The sequence below is a fragment of the Fulmarus glacialis genome, unplaced genomic scaffold, assembly GCF_000690835.1.
Source record: "Fulmarus glacialis isolate BGI_N327 unplaced genomic scaffold, ASM69083v1 scaffold35332, whole genome shotgun sequence".
NCBI classification, from domain to species: Eukaryota; Metazoa; Chordata; class Aves; order Procellariiformes; family Procellariidae; genus Fulmarus; species Fulmarus glacialis.
This window is the reverse complement of record NW_009200349.1, coordinates 4,199-26,682: the sequence shown is the minus strand read 5'-3', so window position 1 is coordinate 26,682 and position 22,484 is coordinate 4,199. Positions and strand designations below refer to the sequence as shown.

The following is a 22,484-nucleotide window of genomic DNA, read 5'->3' as shown; positions in this document are numbered from 1 at the left end:
TCACATTTCTCAGAAGTAAGAAGAAAGTTTAACCATCTTCTTGTTGCTAATCAAGTTGCCTCTGTGATGTGTTTATTCCTTTAGGAATATTGTTTTGTTCTATGCAGTTTTAGAATTGAGGTTTTTTGTTTTGAAAAATTTCAGAGTACTTTTTTCTTGTAATTCCCACAAGTATTCTCATGCTTAAAATCTTGACAGATTACTTTTTATATGAACTATTTATAGGAGTAAAAAGATTGTCTGTTGCTGAGTTAAATGAACTGCTAGAAGAAATTGAGACTGCTATTAAGGATTATTCTGAGGAACTGGTACAGCAGTTGGCTCTACGAGATGAGTTGGAGTTTGAGAAGGAAGTGAAAAACAGCTTCATTTCTGTCCTCATTGAAGTACAAAACAAACAGAGAGAACACAAAGAAACGGCAAAGAAGAAAAAGAAGCTGAAAAATGGTAGTCCTCAGAATGGCAAACAAGAAAGAGGTCATATGCCTGGAACAGTAAGAAAATTTTTGTAACTATTTATACATTCAAAATGTTTTTTGGTTTTTTCCCTATGGGAAGTAGTAGTCCTAGATTATATCAAGATACCTGGTACACCTGCTTCCGTGCCTTCATTCGCAGACAAGGCTTAGGCACTTCCTATTGAGATTATTTTTTTCACAAGGTCATATAATATTTTACTCTTCTCATACTTCAAAAAGATTTTTTTATTGTTTGCAAATTAGCCTGGAATCAGCATACATTTCTTGCAAAAAATACTGTCTTTGGATGTACTGCTGTGTGTTCTATTGTCAGTAGGCAAACTCATTTATCTGTTTGGTTTCACTGTGTGAACTTTAATATGTGTGTACTACTGTTAGTCTGGCAGGAAATTCAGTATTATTATTGGTGTAGTTGTACAGATATTTATTGATCACATTGGTTTTTAGGTAGGAAAAAAGTAAAAGTCTTACCCTGGCTCTCTTGAAACCTCTGGCAGAGTTACTACGTCCAACGAGAGACGGGGGTGAGGCCAAAGTGTAGTGCAGGTGTACAGGAAGGAGGTAATTTGGTTTATTCTTTTCAGAACATAGCAACAAAAGGAAAAATGTCTTTCAAACAGAGTATGAATAATAGGCAGAGAATGAAAGAAATTAGGTTATTATCTTGTCAATGCAATTTTTTCTTTCTTGCCTGTCTAGTATAATTTTAAATTACTTAAGTGGGATATTAATGTTAGAATTTCTTAGTGTCTCTTATAGGATGCAGAAAATGTGGTTAATGTATTGTAGATCTTGGCTAAGTCCCGGAAAGAATGCTTCAGTTTGACATCAGAAGGTTTTCGAGTTTGTTTTTCAAACATAAGAAATAAACATTTGTAATGAAACATTAATCCTCCAGAATCTATTTCTAAACTTACAAGAGTAAGATACCTGTGATATAACCCAAATGGAGTTCTGATCTTGTCCGTCTAATGAAAAGTGGTATTGTACATAGCAAAGTTTTAATGGAACTCTAAGAAAGTATATGTCTGGGAAACAATACAGAATTGTCATCCCTTTGCAAAAGCACAGTGAAAAGTTCAAATGTACTCCTTTTTGGTTCTCAGTCATGGAAAAACAAAAACAAAAAATTCTAACTAGAAAGAAAAATAATTATTTGGTTTTGAAAGTTGAGTCAAGTGCTTCATAAGTTATTCTGGTTAGTGTAAGTTTAGAGACTTGAATGATGCTTTCAAGTATAACTGTACGTGGTCCCAATATAAGACATTTTCGTATTTGGTTGCTTCAAGATATAAATGTGTCAGATCACTTTCTGAGAGGGATTGAACAAACTAGCTCCCAAGTAAGACTGTGGGCTGCGTATGTGTGGTTCCTTTGAAAATAGCTTTCACTATCGCCAAGTACAGATTTGAGAGGCTTCCCCCAGAATTAGGTGCAAGCTTCCTTCCTTCAACGCTCCTTTTTTTTTTTTTTCCTTTTTTTTGGTTTTTTTTTTGTGTTGTTTTTTTTTTTTAAGGAAGTGCTGAGAATGTGCATACAGATAGTGTGTTCAAGTAACTTTGTGAAGAGTGAGTTTCTGTTAATAAATAATGTATAAATTAATAATTTTAACTAAAACTATAATGAAGTCTCATTTAAATACAAAGCTTGGAAGTAGGGTTAAATTTTCATACGCTTAGAAAATCAATTCTTCTGTAGATACTATAATTGAATTTTAATCAATAGAGGTTTTAATTCTTTGTCCTTGATACAATCTTTGGATAAATCACTTTCTTAGACTTCTAAAACTTTTACCTCTCTCACAAGGGCAAACTGGGGAGTAATTAAAAATAGTCAGGGCTTGAAGATACCAGTTCCTTTAAGCAGGATATCTTAAAAGAGTTAAGATGGCTTTGGCAACATCTATGCCTATTTACTGACCTCATTGTGCTTTAGAAAGCAAATGAATACTGTATTCCAGCACATTTTATTCCCCCTCCCATAAATAAATATATTCAGGTAAGTGTGCTGAGGTGTGTGCATCATACTGCCCTGTGTCGTCAGCTTGACAGTTTCTTCTTTTTATGTTCTTGCCAGTTGCCGATTTTTGTATCTCATGTGAAACATCAAAATTGTTTTGATTTTTTTTTTTTACTTGTCTTCTCCAGCAAGCAAAAAAGATTCCAAAGTTTAAGAAAAAAACTGTGGTTGGATTATGTATTAATTTTTCTGTACTTTGATACCATGATTCCACGTAATGGAGCTTGAAATTAATATGGGTGCATTATTAATGTCTATTTTATCATATTAGAAAAAAATGGGGAGTACTAATTGTTGCTTCAGTTGTGGGAAAGGAAGCATGAAAGCATAAAATGTTTTAAAGAGGTAGAGCTGAAAATGACTGCCTCTGAACAGTGTTTCTAGTAGGTGCTTAAAATCTGAAAAATTGGTATCAGCAGTGTCTTTAAAAGTATATTGCTCAAACATGAATTTTAAAGGAGATTGTACTGTGAACTAAACTTTCAAAAATTCTTCTTTTTACTTTTCAAAATGAAACAGCCTTAAAAGGCAAGTCTCAATTATTGCAGTGTGAAGATTGTTTGATTAAATTTTGATGTAGATATACTGTTTAACTGCCATTATAAGGTTTGCTTTTTAATTATAAAAATTAAGTAGGTGAATGAAAAAATAGAAATGTGCTGAAATACATCTTACAGCTTGTCTTTGTCATTTGTCTTTTATAGTCGTGATAAATGCTGATTAATAGCCTTCTGAACTTTTCTCTGTCCCTTTTTTTCTTTCTGCTATGTTTTCACTACTTTTAGCGCTTCAGCATGGAAGGGATCTCAAATGTCATACAGAATGGCTTCCGCCACACGTTTGGAAACTCAGGTGGAGAGAAACAGGTGCTGGGCTATCTTCTCTCTTTTCCTCATTCTTTGCCTGCACTTTCGGTAGGAGCCGAGATCTTGAAAATTGAGAGTAGTTGAAGATAAATGCTGAGACAGGAAAAAATAGGACAAAGATACTGGAATATGTGCTCTTCCCCTGCCTCAGGACTCTGATCAGCCTACAGTCTCTTTCTCTCCTCAACAGCTCAAGACAGTCAGGACTTGATATCCTGATGCACTGAAATAATAACCCTTATTTCTTACCCCAGACAGAAAGTCTGTTTTGACATAATGCATGCTTCAAATACATTCCATGTCTGTAAAAATCTAATACCCAGTGAAAGAATATGTATCAGGTTAGACATAACATTTCAGCCTTCAGCATTAAGGACTTGGGTAATATCTACAACTGAAAAAAGGTTTTGTTTTCTTTTTCCTTCAAATGTTCAGAGCTGATACATCTAAAAACAGAGTAGCATCTGGAAAATGCATGGAGTCTATTGTATGTCTTTTTGCCTTTGAAAACTGCATGATGTTAAAAGCAACCAGATGTGTGCAATGCAGATTACTGATAAAAAATACATAAGCCATAGGCAAGTTTGTCTCTTCATTGACTATTTAAATGTTGAAATATACAGCACAGAGACCCAGCTTCAGTGGGTATCACTGTAGATGTTACATATACCTAAGTGGCAAAATTCTTATGCTTTATTTCAAAGTAATACTTAATTGTTTGTTTCAGAACTGTAGTATGTATTTTATTAAATGTGCTCTGTATTTTGATAAAGTATTAATGCTTATGCTATTGCTTAGGCTTTTAGCACACATTACAAAATACTGGTACATCACGCTATTTAATGCATACCCACCCATTATAGTTTATGCAGTTGTGTCTAAGGAGTGCGTTAGATTCCACACACACACCGCCAGGCCCTGGTGAGAAGTCCATTGAGGCAATAAACTGCCTGGTAGTTTAGAAGTCATGGCTGATTAGGCTTTTGTCCTCGAGATGACTGGAGTATCCTGCAGAGGAGTTCAGGAAGTAAAACAACTCCTCTCAAGTCATTCCTGAATCATGAGGTTAGAAGTCATGGACTTACCCTCTTTCTCAAGCAAGGTATATGTGTGAGAGTTCATGAATACATAGATCTGGCTTATTTGTCCCCAGCTTTGGGGATTTTGAACACATGCATAGAGCTTACCTAACGGCGTTTTTATCACTCTACGTTATCTCAGTACTGGTAAAGTAATAGCTGTGTTGGTTTTTTTTCTTTGCTATCTTTACCATTTAATAGTAAATTACAGCTGTTTACCTGTATCTGTAGCTATTTTAAATATCATGTATTTTCATAAGGTGAACATATTTAGCTATGCCAGCGCCTCTTACTTTTGGTTAAAAGACATCTTTTATATGCATGTTTCTATTCAAATACACCTTTTCTTCTTTGACTGCCTCCTAACTTTCTATACATGTTGCATAATTATGTATTAAGAATACCACTGATTGGTCGTTTTTTGAGTTCGTTTACTAATGTTATTCTTCATGTTGATCATACTTTTCCCCTGCGTTATCTTATATTCTATCCTTATTAGCAGGGTTATGGGGTTTTTTTTCTCTTCCTGTATCCTAAAGCAAATCATGGAAATAACAAGAACTTAAAATGAAAAACAGGGAGAAAGGTAGGAAAGATGCCAGTATTTTTCTGATTTAGTCCTGGAAATCCATTTTTCTATGGCATTTGTTTTTTATTTGGGGTTTTTTTGTTTGTTTGTTTTTGTCACATTACCAAACCCTAGCCCTGCTTTTAAAATATTGTGTCATCTTCTTATTGCAGCAAGTTGCAAAGTAAAAAAATTATCAGATGCTCAGTTGCTTAGTGCTGCTCTCAGAGTATTCGAGTGTTTTTTCAGGGTGTATTGTCATTCTAAACTCATGTTCAGGTGTTTTCTGCTAGCAGGGAAGAGTTAGTTACCAATCTGAAGTTGTGCTCCAAAAAAAATGCAAGGACAGACAATTTTCTGTGTACCTTAGAAGGTAGAAGTTCATACACATAAAGTCACAGCATAAAGTTTATGACAAGTTTGTACAGTTATTTCAGAACTCTTTTTAGTCTTTAATTTTAACAGCATTTACCACCCTACTATTTTCTGGGTAGCGTTACTCTGATAGTGGGTACTTTCGTTTTTGATATTTTAGTCCTTTTTTGTGTGTGTGTTTAAGACGTGACAATGGCTTGGAATTTTTCAGTGTTTAAAGAGAAACTTCTAGTGGGAACTACCTTGTTTCCATCTGATAATGCAGTTGGAAAAAACAACACCAACTGCATAAAAGCCATTGAAATGTTAGTAGTTCTTTCTGTGATCATATTTCCAGAAGAAAATTCAAGATAGTCATCTTCATTTCGATTTTTAGGCATATTGAACACTTTTTATGGGTGATTACAAATTGCAGTGGGAATTGCTGCTTATCATATTGTCAAATCTGCTTCAAAAATTTAGAGATCACAGTAGACTTAACACTTGGGCACGTCAGTAAGCTACACTTTAGTTATTCTTTCTTCCTCTTCATAGTATGTTGTCCTTCACATAGCAATTCAGGGAATGAGTTTTTATGGTGCTATTACAGAGACTTACTGTTGCAGCAGTGAAGTATTGATGAGAAAAACAAGACGATTTCTGGAAACTAAGAAAGAAATTACTTTTTTTATTGTTTTTGTTTTTTAATTATTACTATTAGAGAGGAAAATTGAAAGGTGGAGTTTACTGAAGGAGGAAAACAGGTAATATTGGTATTTGGTCCAGTGAAACATGTCTAGGTAAAAGGTAGAATGCCACTTTTTTCTGAAGGCTGGAAATGACAGCCTGGGATCTGATTTCTGAGTTAGTAGATCTAATTTCATCTCTGACATTTGCAGATTTAACAATCTAGCTATTGATACCAGTAATTTTATTGAGAGTGCAAATCTCTAATGATATCTGTTGGTTACATCTGCTGGAAAAGAACTTGAAAATTGACTGTTTCCTAAGAAGCATTGCGTACTTTCCTGTGCTGTGCTCAGTGGGTGTGAGCAAAAGGACTAGGGTGGTAGAAGAGCGCCCTGTGTTTGCATAAGGTCTTGGTGAGGTGTCAGTACATCCCGTACAACAGGTTCCCTTACGTTACACAGAATTGGGTCTGTCTGGCTTTTAGACAGAGGATATGGTTGGGCGTGAGGTGCAGGAGCCTGCTCTGAAGATGGCAATGGTTATAGCTGCATTTGACAGCACTAAATCTCCTGCAAAGTGAACCTCTTCACCAGAGTGAGTTACACTTGGCTCTTGCTGAGGTGCTGCTACTAGGAGAAAAGGAGACCTTGTATATAATGTGTTTTCTGATTTTTTACATGGAGAACCACATGTCTCTCAAGCTGAATGAGAGAGAGTTGCTTTGCCTATTGCCTTGGAAATGTTAACCCAGAGTAAAGTTCCTGTTAAATTCTTAAAAATTGAATTGAGGGAGGTTTCAGGAAGCTTTTTCATTACGGAAAATTCCAGCGATTTCAGTACTTTTGAAATGGTGATCTCTTTAAGAAGAATATGCATTCATATAGGCTGTGAAGTAAGATGTGGTCTAAATGCATTTAATAAAAGTCTTAGAGAACAGGGTTGCTTCAAGGGTTTGCAAATAAATCTTGGTTGCACCCCAGGTAGGAAAATCCTGAAAGATTTCAGAAAATTTTGGGGTTTTTTTTTTTGTTTGGTGTTTTTGTTTTGGGGGGGGTGGGTTTGTTGGTTTTGTTTTAAAGCTGGTAAGAAGGAAAGATTTCAGTAAAGAGTAAATAGAACAAAAGTGGAGTTGGTTTGAAACAATCTGTTGGCATACTTGACTATTAAAACTGAAAATTGAAATCAAAATCCAAACGGTGGGCTCTCATGTTTAATTAGGCTTGCTTTGTACCTTTCGGTTGGAAGTGTATAGGGTCAGAAGGTGAAAGTTGTCTGTTTTCATTTTCACCTAACTGTAGGGCAGTGTAATTTTCCTTGTGCAGAGGACTATAGATCACCTTCGCAGCTGGGACTGGGCAGTGCTCTTTGATCTGTCAAAATCCTTGGAATGTTTCACATTCTTAGTAAGAGTTATGCAGTCACTGAGAGAATCCTGTGGCTTTTTTGAGGCTGTTCAAACATACCATATGCCGACTTTGAAGATTTCCTCCCTCCCTCGTCCCCCCTCCCCCCATACTTGTTAGCACACTTGCACAAACCTGAACGCCTTACTTCATGCGCCCCCACAGCCTCTATCAGTTGTTTTCTGGAATCCTTTAAAAAGCTGACTGTTACCAGTTTCCCAAATGATTTGAAGGCAACATCAGTATTTACGTGGAAAGATTTTTTTTTTTTTTTTTTTAACATACTTACTGGAAAGAAAGAATTACTTTCTGATTTTTTGGATACAACTGGTGACACTCACATGATATTTATACTTACTTTGTTTTTTGAGACCAAGTGTGAAGATTGTTCATCTGCGTTTATAGTGTTGTTTGAGGGGAGGTGGTGGGAAGGTTGTTCTTCCAGCTTTTATTTCATTGTAAGAAGTACTTTAAATACATGAAGGACTTCTGGTTGACTTCTGGAAGGAGGAGAGTAAAGATTTTACTATTGGTGGCTCTGAGGAAGAAACCTAATGGAGAAACGTTTTACTGTAAACAGCTCCAATTTTTTAAATACCTTTTTTTTAGTGTTTAGCTGCATGACTTCTAAAGTGATGTTTACATCATTTGGAAAAAAAAAGTTGGCTTCTGTGATAAAAGCTTTGGGATAGGAGAGGTAGAATCTTAATCTCTTGTGAAATAATGAGCTTTTATTTGTGGCTAGCAATTTCAATTGCTACAATTTTTTGTAAAATAAATTGCAAGCAACATAAATTGCATGAAAGGACTCTCAAGTAACTCTGTTTTTCATTTGACAGTACTTAACAACTGTCATTCCGTATGAGAAGAAAAATGGACCCCCATCTGTTGAAGATCTTCAGACATTAACCAAAAGTGAGCATATGAAGTTCCTTTCCTCTTTGTATTTCCGACTGTGGCTGCTCAAAATCAATGAATCATACAGTTCTCTTTCCCCTTACCCTATGGCATGTATGTAAAGTTGCATGATTTTTAACCATGTTTTTTTTACTTGTTTTCTGAGCCTTCACAGTATGTTTGTTTTCTAGCTGTTCTCTGAAACCCTGAAGGCTAGAAACTTGCACGTATCAGAAAGTAAATGTTCTCACATTATTTCAACAGGTGGGCCTTACGGAAATACCACATGTCATGGAAGTTGGCAATACTGTCTTATAGTACCTGATATACCCCTGTTTGCTTAAACTTGCTGTGCTTTATTGAGGTTATTGTAATGACTTTCAAAAATTGGAATGGATGTCGGGACACTTACGAGTAGTTGTCTAATGATTGCACTTGATTGCCTTTAAAATAGCCTGCTTCTCTCTGTGGTTTTGTTTGTTTGTTTTTGTTAATAAATCTTAATAGTTAGGGAGTACAAACCAAACAGAGTTTTGGCAGTGCTTTGAATTCCTCTTTCTTCACATCTTTTTAGGCTAGATCCTCAAAATTATTTGTAAGTCCTCTGGTTTTTTATTCCAATTTACATGAAAAATAAGGTTGTATTTTTAAAAAATTAATTATTAAGGTGGTTAAATACAGCAGAGTATCTCTGGGAGTCAGTGTCATCTCCTTCATTTGAAGTTTATAGGAACAGTTTAAAAATAGATGGTATAGTCTGTCAATGTATTCGATCAGATCTCAGTGCAGTGCTTTGAATGTAACTACGTCTTACGGTACTTTCCAGCAGCACAGGTCTGTGATTCCACAGGTGGCTGAGGGATGGTGAAAGGCTCTTTGGTTGTTTCCTGGAGAGAGAAAATAACTGTTACGCAAATTCTGGAGTAAATTAAATGTTTAAGCAAGAATTAAATTCCTTTCATTTTTCTGCAGTAGACACCCTTAGCTGGTAATTCATACTTACTCTGTGACAAATACATTTTTCATTTTATATTTACTCCTGCAGAGAAATTTTATCCTCTTGCCATATTTAAATTTCACTTGAAAATATTCTCAAAAATTCAGTATTAAGCAGAGAAAGGTTAAAGCCTCCTGAAAACCTTTTGTGTTGTTTGATGGTTTATTAACAAAATGTCTTGTACAAATGCACTGTGAAGAGTATTAACAGTGTTGCCTTCTGTGGGCTGGTTGGAACTTGATCCTGTGACTCAGTGCAAATTTCTGACTCACTCTCTGTGCTGTTGTTAAGGCAGACAGTAAAGCAGGTATTTGGGGTTGGTTGGTTGCTTTTTCTTTCAAGCTCTGTATTATTCCGTAGTTATGAACACTAGTATCTTCAACATAAAAATTGAAATAAAACACGTGTTATATTTTGAGTTCAGAGTCTCATATGAGGAATTTGGAGCTTATGAAATACTGCTATTCAGTATAATTCTGTACTTTTGATTCTTTCAGTTGTGTCCAGAGCACTTCGTAACGGATTGTCATTGTTTTTGTTTATGGAATAACAGACAAGCTTATATTTGTCGAGTTGGGCTAGTCCAAATGTTTTTCCTTCTTCAGAAATATGCAAGGATGGACAATTTTTACTTGATATAAGTCACAAAAATGGCATTTTAGCATTATTCTAAGTTAATGCCAAATTCAGTCACGTATTTAAGATTTTTCTAAGCTACAGTTGCTAACATTCACCATTTCAGGGGAAAAAAACCACCAACATTTTCATCAGCTCATTCACAGTGTTTCTCTAGAAAAGTGTCATTGTTCCATGAGTCAGGGTGAAGATCAAGGAAATAAATTAAGTAATGGAGCATACATTTTACCTAAGATTTCCAACCCTCCGGCAGTTGTTAGCGTATTTTAGTTTTGGATGTGGTGACTTTCTTTTGGAGAGATTTTTTAATAGGGAAGAGGTCCTTTTTTTGTTGTTATGACTGATGACATTTTACTGTAATAATTAACCACGTAAAATGGGTGTATTGCATCCATCTACTGCGGAGTTCAGTGAGAGTTACACAAGTGAAAGGTAGAAATATGATGTGTCTCATTGTATCTTCTCATATTCCAGTTAAGAGTTTTCTTACTAATCTGGTAGTAATATCCCTATGAGTAGTTGAAACAGCCTCATGGTATTTCTTTCGAGAGTGTTGTCTTTATGACTAAATATCTGAATTTTTTTTTTTTCATACTTCAGTCCTGCATGCCATGAAAGAGGATAGCGAGAAAGTGCCAAGCTTGTTAACAGACTATATTTTAAAGGGTGAGTATGTTTCTTAGCAGGAATTTTTTTGTTCTAAATTAACTTAATGTACATAAAAGGTGTGTTTGAAAAGAGTAGTCCTACAGCATTCATGAATTATGTTGCCCTTCTATCAAACACAGCTCTCATTTATATTGTCTTCTATTTTGTCCAAGGTTTCTGAGCATATAGTTGATAAATAAAATGTGTTTATTTTGTTTGTGATAGTGTAATATTGCAAAGTATGTGGTGTATATTCAAATAGCTGAAGGACATCAGCAGGAGCAGAGCAGTGTGGCTTACAAAGTTAAAAACTTGCGTTGTACAGGTTTTTCAGAATTGGAATTCAAACCGCCTGTGGTAATCATGGATTTGGTAGATAAAGTGCTTATAGCTTTATTTTAAGTGTTACCTTCTGACCAATAGTAAAAATTATTTATTTTACATTTACTTGTTTTACCTTCTTCATGTTTTATTTAAAAGATTTGTGTACTAATAATTTATTTTCCAGTCTTATACATTGATTATATTAATAGAATGTCAGATGTTGAAAATCATTGCTTGCTTTAGCTTTAAGGACTTGTTCCAGGTAGTTTCCAAGTTGTTAAATTACTTTTAAACGTTTTTCTTCTGACTTCATTTTTTGCCTAGATCTTATTAATGCTTATGTTCTTACTTAATTCTTGACATATAAACGGTATCATCTTTTTCAGTGTTTAAAGTTTAGCATATGCATCAAACTCCCAAGATCTGAACAAACAGATGTACAAAAGGATGATGGATGCCTTTTTATTTGCCACCCAAATGTGTATTATGTTCTGCTTCATGTTTATATGCTGCGAAGTTTTTCTCTTCTTTCGGTATCATGCTTTCCAAGTCTCACGTTTTTTCAAGTACAATCATTTTACTTAACTCCCTCCATATGATTTTTAAAGTTTTTTGTATTTCTTACACAGACTTCTGATCACTCTTATCTTGCAGAGATTTGAAAGTACTTTCAGGTTAAAGTCGTGGATGAAATTTAGTGTGCTGTTGCTTCAGAAAATCTGAAAGGAGAGCCATGCAGTATTCTAGAAGCTCTGACAGACTTCTGTTGGAAGGGGCTCGTTTCTAAGTTTCATGTAGGGTTGCAGAACTACCACATACAATAAGAATGCAATCCTTTGAGTTGATTCCTTTGGTTGCTCCATTGTTTAACTTACCCTTTCTGAAAATCCTTCGTATATTAGGCAGATGTATTTGCTTATGAGCTGAGAGCCATTTAGGCTCAAGATCAAGGGTTTTTTAATGATGATGGCACTAAGCTTTAGTTTTGTGAAGCAGAATCTTTGACCAAAGAGGATGAACTGTTGTCAATAATTAAAGCTGTTTGCTTTTCATCATAATACATCTGGTAGAAACTGATTGGAATGAATAGTGCTCTTTACAGTGTCTGCTCTTATTTCTAGATGTAGCTATCCAGAAGAGCTTTCAGATTACTAGGATACTGAGAAGCAACTGGCTGCCGAGGGAAACAGAGAAATCTTCTGTATAGCAGGCTTATAAAAGTAGATTAGCTGAACATATGACAGGATGATCTAGGAAGCTTGATACTGAGGTTTCCTCCTAACCTCTGCCTCTGCATGCTCATGACTTTAAAATCACCGGGGATGTTCTACTAGCTAGATGCAACAATTACAAAAACATCATGCTCACATTAAATGTGTTGGATCAAACAGGTCTTCATATAAAAGCACTGTTGTCTCTAAATTATAAAACACAAACGACTGGAGTGTGAAAAGTACTCACTCACATCACTCGTACTGAAAGGAGAGGTGATTTCTGCACCGCTGCCACAATTGCATTACTGAACAGAACTAAGCATTTCTCGCCCTTCTGTGGGTTTGTTTGCACAACGGCAAGCTAGTCATACAAGCTAGTGAGCACAGAATTTTACTCTTCTTTTCAATGTAGCTTTAAGTTTCATATTGCTGTGTTTAGATTATGTTAAATATTTATAGCTAGGCTGGCAGTGTTACATTGTAATGTAGATTTATCCTATGGAACAGGCAAAGTCTTCCAGTTGTTTCTGAAGTTGTAATCTGTTTCTCTTCTTTTTCTGCCACTAAAACTTCTGGCCTGAAGCTTCAGAGAGGCTTCATTCATGGCACAAAATACTCCCGGCCACCTGTCTATTATCTGAAGATTATTTTTAAAGCTTGTTAAAGGGAGATTAGATGATTCTAAACAATCACTTCAAGCAACTTTCAGCTCAGCTTTTGTACCTGAAATTCCAACCTACTCCCTGAATTTCAAAATAAAAGGAGTGACCTACTTTTTGAAGAGTCTGCTCTCTTCACTGGAAAGATTAAAAATGTCTTGGCAAGGTGAAAATGATTATGAGGATTTAGGGGTTTGAATTTGTTTTCCAAAAGAAACAGGAGGATAACAAGTTCTGGACCCAGTAATAATAATCCATATGGTATAGTGATAACTGTATTCATTTTACATTTGTTTACTCCATGATCCAGCTATTGTCCTAGACTGAATGGATTCCATTTCTTTTTATTAAGCTTTAATCAATAAATGACATTTTGAAATATGTGAATTATATCACCAAAGATACTTAGTTCTGTTAAAATCTGTTAACTTCTTGTTCCTTTGAGGATCGCTTTGTCCAATCTTACAACAAAAAAGCAGGCAGTAAATTATATGTGACAATAGTGTATGTGTAATTTTATGGGAAATCCGGTTAGTATCGCATTTGTCAGCACAGGTAAAACCTTCTTTCTAGCTCTATATTCCATTTTCTGCAACCAGATCTCCTATTGACCTTCTATGTTACTATGGATCATTCTTGCACTTTTTTTCATCAGTAGCTAATGCTTCTGAAACACTGGAAGTAGAAATCCTCAGAACATGGAATGTGCAAATGTGGTGTATTATTACCAGTGAAAAGTCCAGTGCAACTCAGTGCATTTCACGTTAGGAAAAAAGAAAGCACCATATGCATTTCTGAATAGGATTATTAGTTTGGAAATTATTTCTGGTTTTTGCTTCTTTAAAGCATCCTCTTTTCCCAATTTCTACCACCCCCTTGTGTCCCCCAAAATATTAAAAATGTCATCATTTTGTCCTCATGCTTAAGTCCCTCTTTCCAGTGATCAGTTAGCTCTCCCCTGGATCTATTGCATAGGGAATACCTCCTCAAAGGTAAGTATCCCAAAGCCAGACTATGTACATATTCCATGTAGATCTTGTCCAATGCAGTAACTTACTTTCTCTTGTTCGTGTTACTCTTGATGCAACTTAAATTGTTTTCAAGGGGATTTTTTTCCTTTTGTGGGGTTTTGTTTCTTTTCACTTTTCAGTGAACATTTCCATCCTGAAGTTAGTAATAATGAAAGGGACTTAGTGATTTGCTTTGCAAGTATATTGTAGTTCTTCTCCCACCAGCGTATGATTCATATTCTGTTTTATAGATTTAGAATGAAAATAGATGGTAACGTGAAATTGATAAGCATTTGCAATTGTGCTTACATTTTTCTGAATATATTTTTCATATATTGTTATTATAATTTATCACTAGGGATCATGGGTGTCGGTCTCTTTTCCCAAGTAACAAGTGATAGGACTAGAGGAAATGGCCTGAGGTTGCACTAAGGGAGGTTTAGATTGGATATTAGGAAAAATTTCTTCACTGAAAGAGTTATGAAGCATTGGAACAGGCTGCCCAGGGAAGTGGTTGAGTCATCATCCCTGAAAGTATTTAAAAGACATGTAGATGTGGCTCTTGGGGACATGGTTTAGTGGTGGACTTGGCAGTGTCAGGTTAACGGTTGGACTCGATGATCTTAAGGGTCTTTTCCAACCTAAATGATGCTATGATTCTAGGAAGTAGAAACTGAGGTTTGGAGGAGGGTGGGGGAATGCATTTGCTGACAGGGAAAGAAATATCAAACCAATACTGTGAAATTCTTGATTTTAGAAAGCACACTTTTGGACTGAAGCTGGCAGCTTAGTAAGCTCACTATATTTAAATGCTGTTTGTGCTTATCTTTCTACTGATCTTTTTTGATGGTTTAACAGATATAATGTGCTTTGAAAACATTGTGTTTGTTTCCATTGAAAGACCTACACAAGCAAGTAAGCAGCAAAGTTTCTTGTGCACAAGTTAAGCTGTAAAGCAAGGAGCACAGATGGAGATATTTTTGTCATATCTTGTAGTTGCATTGTTTTTAGGTGTTGCAACAAGAATAGGTACTGTATCCTTGGATGAAAGCATGTTTGTATTGACTACACCCATTGAATTTTTTTTTTAACAGAAGCTTTCAGTCTTTCTTCTTGCATGTGTAATGTAATGACTTTCTGCATTATGATTTATTTGCCAAGTACGATAATGCAACAAGTGGTAGCATCTGAAATCCTTGAAGTATGCAAGTTTAGGCTGTTTTCTGAAGAAAATGCCTGTGTGCAGTTGTGTTGTCTGTCTCTTCAGTCTCACAAATAATTGCCAATTTCAACCCCTCAAGACAGAAAGAAGGGTTATGGGAATAACTGCATTTCACAAATACTGTAGGGAACTGCATCTGGGTAGGAGAAGGACTGAAACCACTGTTTCTATTGAGCAAAAGGCTATTGGCTTTTAAAAGCCAACATCCAGTTGGCCAGATAGCTTTTATGTATTCACATTATGTGAATACATAATGCATTTACAGTAGCTCCTGTCAATTTGGGGGCATGAGAGAGGGGGAGGACCTGCTGGGGTGGAGTTCACAGCAAATTTAAAGTAGAAGCTGAGGAAGGCATGGTGGGAAGAGGAGTTACCTAGTTTTATTGGTATGGGGATAAAGAGGAATATCTGAGGAAATCTGCTGGAAGCAAGGGTTCCTTAGTTTAGCTACTTACAGATCAAATCAATGAGATATATGAAATGTTAGCCTGTAGATACACACAGAATCAAAATATTAGGGATACATTGTCTGGTATCGCATCTAGACACATGATTTCAAGATTATTAGTTTTTACTTCCAGTTTTTACAAAATTTGAAGATCTAGCTTCATGTACGGGGATAATTTTTGAATGTAACATACTACCAGTATGATAGGCAAACTGAATAAATCATTCTTTGTACCCCTGCAAGGTTAATTGGTTTTTTTCCTTAATTCAGGAACACATGTAAGTGTAAATAATTGTGACATTCTTAAAATACATCAATATATAAGTATGTATGTATTTATAGCTGAAATAAATGCATTTGAAATCAGATGTATCCTTACAGTAAACTGTTCTGAGATGTATTTATTGCTAAGCTTTGTGTTCTTTTTCAATTGTCCTTAAACAGTAATTGTGACATAAAAATACAGTGCTAAAAATAATATGCTATATATTACTACTGAGTAAAATGTATGAAATATGTCTAGTATTGTTTTCTTTCAGGCTTTTTTCTGAATGTAGATGTCATGAAAGCGGAATCATTTTCCATCTTTCAGCTTGCTTTGCTATTTCTTATCTGATCGTTCAAGTTTCTAGTAAAGGCTTAAAAAACCCCCAGGTTTTTGTTTTAATAAAGCAAGAGTTTACCCCTTGTTCTATTTTTAAATTATGCAAGTATTTCAGAAAACAAGAACATTTATTTTCATGCCTTTGAAGTTTTTGTTTGTTACACCTGACTTCTTTATTTGCTTTTGTGTTGTGCTAGCATTGGTTTGAAAGCTGGATTGCTCTGAGGTTTGTGTCTTACATATGAAACAGGAATGAGAAACATGTGAAGGACATGTCTTATCTTCCCACTGTGTGATTCAAGTACACGCACCAGAATTAGAAAGTAGAGTTGAATCTCAAATTGTCAGTGCATATTTTTAAAATATAATTGCATGCATCACCTTTTATTTAATGTTCTGTTTTCTAATAGAACACCTCAAAAAGCACTAAGACATGACCTTTAGTTAACTCATTTCTGGGTAATATTAGTTAAAGATAGTGGGTTGTGTCACTTAATTATCTTTTGAGAAGAGGATGATATCTTAATTGCCAGTTTCAATTGATTTCTAGATTCTACTGTGTTACTGATAGGGTAGAATTCAACATTTAAGTATTTTAGTATATACAAAACATTTTATACAGACTAGCTTCACTGATGTTTATCAAAGTGTATTTGTGGTTCTTTTGCAGTACTGTGTCCTACATGAAGAGGGCTGCTTTTCAGAATTAGCCATGCTCCTTCCTGTGATGAGAAGTTTTCCATGGATATAACTTATAGTATTTTTTTCATTTGGCACTATACCTAAACCAGTATGCATTTACCTCCTCTGTGTGTGTGTGGATTTTCTGATCCTACAGTAAGTCTTCTGGGCATGACAACTCATCCATTTTAACTTAATAGTGCAATGAACTGGAGCAGGGAACAAATACTGTACAGTTTTACCCACATTGTTCTGGCTTTTTAAAGTCTATTTTTACATTGTATAGCATGTAGTAAATCCTCCTGCACATTTTGTTGTTGGAAGGAAAAGTAAACTTTGAATAGTGTAAATAAAATAAGCCTAGTTTTAAGGAATCCATATTTAAAAGCATCCTTAGTTCCTATAGCAAAGATGCAAAAAGGATCATAGTTGGGCTTGGACTAAAACATTCAAGTGGGTTCTCCAGGAAGCACTCCAGAACAGTGTTGGTGGAAGTCAGCATTCGACACTTCTTTTAAAACGGTAACTTTGATTGAACTATACAATAGTATTGTTCATACAGTGAACAAATCCAGATTCTTTGATGGTTTGGCATCAGTAATTGGTGTGTTACCCATCTTTGTTATCTAACACAAACTTCCAAGTAATGTAATATTTCATATTTTGTTTTTATGTTAATTATTAATGTTCATGTGGCTTAGATAGTCTCCCATATTGCTGCTATAATTTTACTGTTTTTAATAAGTGATCTTAATGAAAATGCTTCAATATATAAACATTTTTAAAGACTGTATCTTTTTAAAAATACATGTACAGTTTGAAAAACTTGCACCTGGGTTCCAAGTTAGTATTATATTGAGACATTGGTTGTTGTGTATCTCTAAATTTTACTACAAATCTCTCTTGTAAATTGTATGCGCTGTCTCCTCTGTGATCTGCACTCAAACAGATGAGAATGTGTTTTACAAATCCTGTAAAAGAAACGTACCCCATAATCTCAATATTAAATACTTGTCACAAATAATTTTGCCAGTCTTACAGATTGAAATATAAGGAGTACTAATAAAAATAAAGGAACTATTATCTAGGTTGAATTCCTATTGATTCTACACCCAGACTTATATACTGTATATGTGAAGGCACTGGAAGATAAGGTTCTAAAGAGAGAAACGTGTTTTTTCTTCAAACAGTTTTTTTCCATTTAAAGTCTTCAGTCTTTTTGTTAGAAGAGAAATTTGCTCCTGAATACGTTGTGTCACTTCTTTAATACTCGGGTTTTTTTATCATCACCAAATACTCATTTTGATCAGTAAAACACATTCAGTTTGAAAATAGTTCTCATAATGCTTTCTCTTTTTTGTAAAGGCCTCAATATTTTTGCCTTTTGTGCCTTTTTCAGTCGGTGAAGTTTTCAGCTTAAAATTCTTTCCTCCTCCCTCTCCCTGCACTTGACCACCAATGAGTACTTGCCAGCCTGCTCAGGAATAAATAGATCCTCTGCATTAAGTGTGTCATATGTGAGGAAGGTTTTTTTTTTTTGTTGCTTTATTCTACTTCATTTGTGGTTTCTCTAACAAGAAAGCTGCCGTTTATTTCTTTAGCTGATGTATTACAATCTCATTATGGCATGCTTTTTCTATAGAAATGCTTGATGTTGACTGTTAATGCCTGGAAATTGGCAAAGGTGATGACCCTGCTTTGCTTCATTTTTTTAAAAAAGATGCACATGTTTTGAAACACACCGTGTCTCCAAATGAGATTTAATCAGAGGTGTTTCAATCTACTTTTGAGGCTTGAGGTGACTAGATGGAACAAAAAAGAAGAAAATGAAGGGAAGAATTAAAAAAAAAAAAAAAAACAAACCACAAACAAAAAAACACTTTTGACAAAGTTTGTGTTGTTAGTTGTAGTAAATCTTGGATGACTTAAAGTCACGAAAGTGGTACAAGTTTTACTACAAGTAGTAAAACTTCAAAGAAAACCCAACACTAAAGACCAGAAACAGCTTTAGTGAGTTAAGCATCTGCTTGGGTATATCATGCCTCTCATCAGACTAAACAAGATTTCATTATGAAAAGTACCTGTTCACCTTGTGTGTAGAATCCTGGCATTAAACAACAGTTGCCAAAGGTGGCAAGTATTATATATGTACCTATATATGTACATAAAAAAATAGATTTCAAAACATTTGAATAAAAAGAACCATGCGTATCTGCTTTTCTGCTGAGTTCTATGTACTTCATACTCTCTATTATGCATCCTTTTTCCAGATGCATTATTGAATCTTGCATTCTTTCAGGGAGCTGGATTTCATTATTCTTTTTAGTTTTAGCATGTGATAGCTGTAAATGGCCACCCAAGAACAGTTGCTGACAAATACCCTAGAAGAGATTTGGTAAAAATACATTTTTACCAAAATCTGTTTCATTTTTAATGTGAAGAGTCCTAGAAGGAAAGTCTCCTTAAAATCATTGAATTTTAAGTTACTTAAAGTTAGGTTATTTGTATCACTTGCTTTAATAGACTTTTTTTTTCTCTCTTTTTTTTTTTTTTTTAATCCAACCCTTTTTCTGCATTTCAGCTATTTTATTTGATATAAGCTTATTCACTTGGTGCGTAGAGTCAAATTTTGAGTCAGGGACTTTCTGGACAGTGTGTCAGAGGTAGTCAAGAGCCCTAGAATTATGTTTTCTCAGTTAAGGAAAGAAACTTGAAAACAATGTCAGTTCATTTCTGGTGAAAGATAATGATTTAGCTGGACTCTCAGCTGGCGTAGGTAATTGGTGATAAAGAACATCTGCTGTTGACTGTGCCAGGTAATTGTAGCCTGTAACTTGGAGTGGTGGTTTTATTGCAGCAGTTCGCATCATTGTTGCTTCCAGACTCGATTACCTTGGTATTCTTTCTGCATGCATGTCACTTGGAAACTGCAGCTAGCCCAGAAATGGCACTCTGTGAGCTTGGCAACAGTGTTGATAATCAAGTGTGTATCTTTGCACAGCATCGTTTGCAGCAGCTGCCTCCTCATTTCCAAGGGGACAATTTAAGATTCAGGTTTCAGCTTCTGAAGTTGTAGATGGTGCAGAGCCTGTGTAGAAGGAAGCCTGCTTCTCCAGCTGTGGCAGCAATGGGCAATGGAGATCAGCAGCTTGCTTCGCTTAAAAAAGCATCTACCCAGTTCAGTTGGGAAGGGCCTAGAAGCAAAGCTTTCTAGTGAAGCGTTCTCAGCTCCCAAGCCTGAACTTACTGACTCATCTCATTATTCTGCAAAGTGTATTTTTCTTTTGGGTGATGGGGCTGTATTGTAACACAGAATCTGTGTGGGTTTGGAACTATTTTCTGACTCAGATATCAGTCCGAATTTTTAAAACTTCTCATGAACCTCCAAGTTATCACTGGATATAAAGTCACCCCAGAAACCATAAAAACACTGTCATCCAGTAAAAAATGAAATCTCAGAACAAAATGGATCTCTAATTATGTCACGTGAATTTAGTGTTCTGCTTCTCTTGGGGGCACAGCAGTGTTTATTTTAAGCCTAAAAAGAAACTCTCTGATTGTCATACAGGAAATCTACCTGTTCCAACGCTAAGATAATACAATTTCTTTTCAAGATGTTTACAATTTTGCAGGTAGCAGTGAGTGCTACGAGGGTTTTAAAGGGCACGTCTAATGATGGAGAAGTGCTAGATACCTTCCTTGCAGAGAGTTTCTTACCACTGAGGAATTGGAAGGAATGCTTTCATTTTTTAAGTGCTTTGTCCTTGCTGGAGAAGTGTCTTGCTCCCTTGCTCACGTTCTTTTGATCAGGACCTAACTCGGGACTTCTTGCCTCTTTCTTTGTATGTGTTGATCAGCAATGGTTCTCTGGATTAGCTGATTGGTGTCCAGTCCTAACAATAATTCTCCCAGTATGAACTGGGAGAACTAGTTACTGAATTTTGTCATTGTGTTTTGTTTTTCTCTCCTTTATAATCTGCAAAAGTTGGATAGAAGCCTCTCTTTGCACTGAATGCTAATTTAAACAGAGCTCATAATTTTGTTGTTCATTTTCCAACCAATCTTTGTGTTTGGGTTTTATGTTAACTTTATGTAATAAATATTAATTTTAATTTTCTGTAGCGTTACATGCAAATTTATGAATTCAAGTACATGTTTCTTGGAAACAACATGTTATAACTTAGGCTGAATACAATGGGATGAAAAACTCAGCAAAGAAGGTAAAGTATTTGGATTTTCTTGATCAGGAAAATATTTGGAGAATGCCCCATTTTTTTAAAATATAGAAACTATAGAAAGCAAATTCTGATCCTACATCTGTTTCTGTTGATAGGCAATTCTGCACAATTCTATGGCCTGATGATATTCAGGGGCTGACCAATTCAAAGAAAACAATCCAGATTTTCCCACTGACTGCATTTTTGGCCTTCAGGAATATTCCATTGCCCAGGCATGGCAGGCTGACATACAGGAAGTCTTTCGCGTGGAATAGCAGCGTTGCTGTTAAAATGTCAGTCTGTTTTTATCTGTAGGTAAATCATTGACTGCTCCCAGGAATGTTTCTCCTTCTGCTTTTATTACCTTCACAGGAACACTAATCGTGCAAAGTAAGCCCCACATAGATCATCCTGCTTATCTGCGTATTTTGGAATCTGGGTTTGGAAGATTCCTAAATTAGCATGGGAGTCCCTCAAAACACCTTACAGCTATTTCATCATGAAAAAACATCTCCGCAGTATTACCTGCATTCACTGCTTTCCAACCTGAGGGATAGAAACTGTCCTTGAGATAAATTTGAAAAAGACAAATGCAGAACCTGTCACTTTCATTTCCAGAAGTTGTTGGTATTGTCTGCTAGCGATAGCATGAAAATAGTTGAGTAGAGAGCCGCTTCCTTCTACGTGCATCTGTCATTGATGCATGGAGGGAACAGTCGTATCAGCCTGATCTAAGCCTCATTGTCACCAGAACCACTGAGCTTTTGCCTAAAATTGAACGATTGCTTCCTCTAAATGCATATCTGAGATCGTAAAAGACTGAGCCCTAGAATGCTTTGCTTTGTCTTTAGTGCAGTGGGTGATTCCCCTGTGAACATTGTGGACGTTGAAACAGAACGTGGCACTGCAGTTGCCCGTTACACCGAACAGCACAAGAGTGAGCTCTGCTCCATAAGCACTTGGTACTGAAGGAGGGTCTTGCAGAACCACTGCACTTTACAGTGGTGACAGCTTCAGTGGGACAGGGCCCTTGACATCCCTAAGATTTCTATGGGGCATTTCAGCCATGAAGGATGGACAGGGAGGTCTTTCTTCCTGTTTCTGTAGACGTTGCTTTTCCAGTGCCTCATAAATTTTTGTACTGCTCTGAACTGACTTAAGAAGTTGAAGTATGACTTCGCTCGCTTAGAACAGTAAGTGTTGAAACCTGGGGTAAAAATCAAGTAAAATCCTATAGTCTCCAGGGTAATTTTAAGAGCGCTGTATCTAATCCTGCATGCTTGGGTTGGCAAACTATTAATGATCATTCTTTGTCATGTACCCTTTGACATAAAAAAATAGTTACTGATAGTGACATTTTCTTCTGAAGTGTTGATCAACAGCTCTGTTGACTGCCTACAGACAATTCTGCGTTCTCTTACAAATGGCTCCCAGGACAAAGTTTACCTATGTAGCCAGAATTTTTTTCA

General features: G+C 35.7%; 1 protein-coding gene across 1 annotated transcript; it reads left to right on the top strand.

The window, feature by feature from the left end:
- Positions 1 to 225: 225 nt before the first annotated feature.
- On the top strand, positions 226 to 17,531 carry FEZ2 (fasciculation and elongation protein zeta 2 (zygin II); the record flags this gene model as incomplete). The annotated part of the gene is made up of 5 exons (XM_009573576.1): positions 226 to 494; positions 3,284 to 3,364; positions 8,298 to 8,373; positions 10,589 to 10,654; positions 16,788 to 17,531. Coding segments are annotated over 5 exons (509 nt in total), but the record flags the coding sequence as incomplete, so codon positions are not given.
- Between the last annotated feature and the right edge of the window lie 4,953 nt (positions 17,532 to 22,484).